The sequence below is a fragment of the Eimeria mitis genome, genomic scaffold (genome assembly GCF_000499745.2).
Source record: "Eimeria mitis Houghton genomic scaffold, Emh_scaff2797, whole genome shotgun sequence".
Taxonomy (NCBI): domain Eukaryota; phylum Apicomplexa; class Conoidasida; order Eucoccidiorida; family Eimeriidae; genus Eimeria; species Eimeria mitis.
Genome location: NW_013571136.1, coordinates 4,136 through 4,927, shown reverse-complemented (window position 1 = coordinate 4,927; position 792 = coordinate 4,136). Strand labels below are relative to the sequence as shown.

The 792-nt window shown below is 52.8% G+C and overlaps 1 protein-coding gene across 1 annotated transcript in view; it reads left to right on the top strand.

The window, feature by feature from the left end:
• EMH_0058870 (uncharacterized protein) overlaps nucleotides 1–766 on the top strand; it is a gene marked incomplete at both ends in the record, with an annotated part of 1,350 nt that extends 584 nt beyond the window's left edge. Inside the window, 2 exons of the mRNA XM_013497617.1 lie at nucleotides 3–171; nucleotides 625–766. Coding sequence (XP_013353071.1) covers nucleotides 3–171; nucleotides 625–766 — 311 coding nt within the window. The remainder of the gene's footprint in view (nucleotides 1–2; nucleotides 172–624) is intronic.
• Between the last annotated feature and the right edge of the window lie 26 nt (nucleotides 767–792).

Here is a 792-nt window from a genome sequence, read left to right as displayed (position 1 = left end):
ACAAAGCCTAGGCGACAACAGGCGCACAAAAGTGCAGCAGCAACAGAAGCAGCAGCAGCAGCAGCAGCAGAAGAGCCACAGCAGCATGCTAAAGGCAGCAGAAAGAGCAGAAGCGATATGTACACCCAGCAGCAGCAGCAGCAGCAGCAGCAGCAGCAGCAGCAGCCGCAGGTGGGACTGACACAGACCGACACACAAATGCTGCTAGAGAAGATTCATCAGCAGCAGCTTCAGCTGCAGCAGCAACAGCAGCAGCTGGAACAGCTACGGCAGCAACAGGTGGAACAGAGGCAACTGCAGCAGCAACAGCTGCAACAGCAACAGCAGCAGCAGCAGCAGCAACAGCAGCAGCAGCAGCAGCAGTTTCAGCCGCGGCATACATTTGCAGGCGGCGCGGGAATGCAGCAGCAGAGGGAGAGGCCTGGGGGGGCCCCCAAGAGTGGTAGTGTTCGGGGCTCTAGGGGTTCTCGCCGCTAGGCACAAGCTTTGTATTGAACTAAATATAAATAAATAAATAAATAAATAATAAAATAAATAAATAAATAAATAAATAAATAAATAAATAAATGCATTTTAGCCGCCTGGGGCCGAAGCAGACCGTTTGTCTTTTGAGCCCCTCTTCAGTAATATTTGTCTTGAGGGGTATTTCACACCCAAAGCTGCTGCTGCAGCAGCAGCAGCAGCAGCAGCAGCTGCAGCTGCAGCAGGGGTGCAGCAGCAACTGCAACAGCAGCAGCAGCAGCAGCAGCAGCAGCAACAGCAATAGCAATAGCAGCTGCTGCTGCTGCAGCA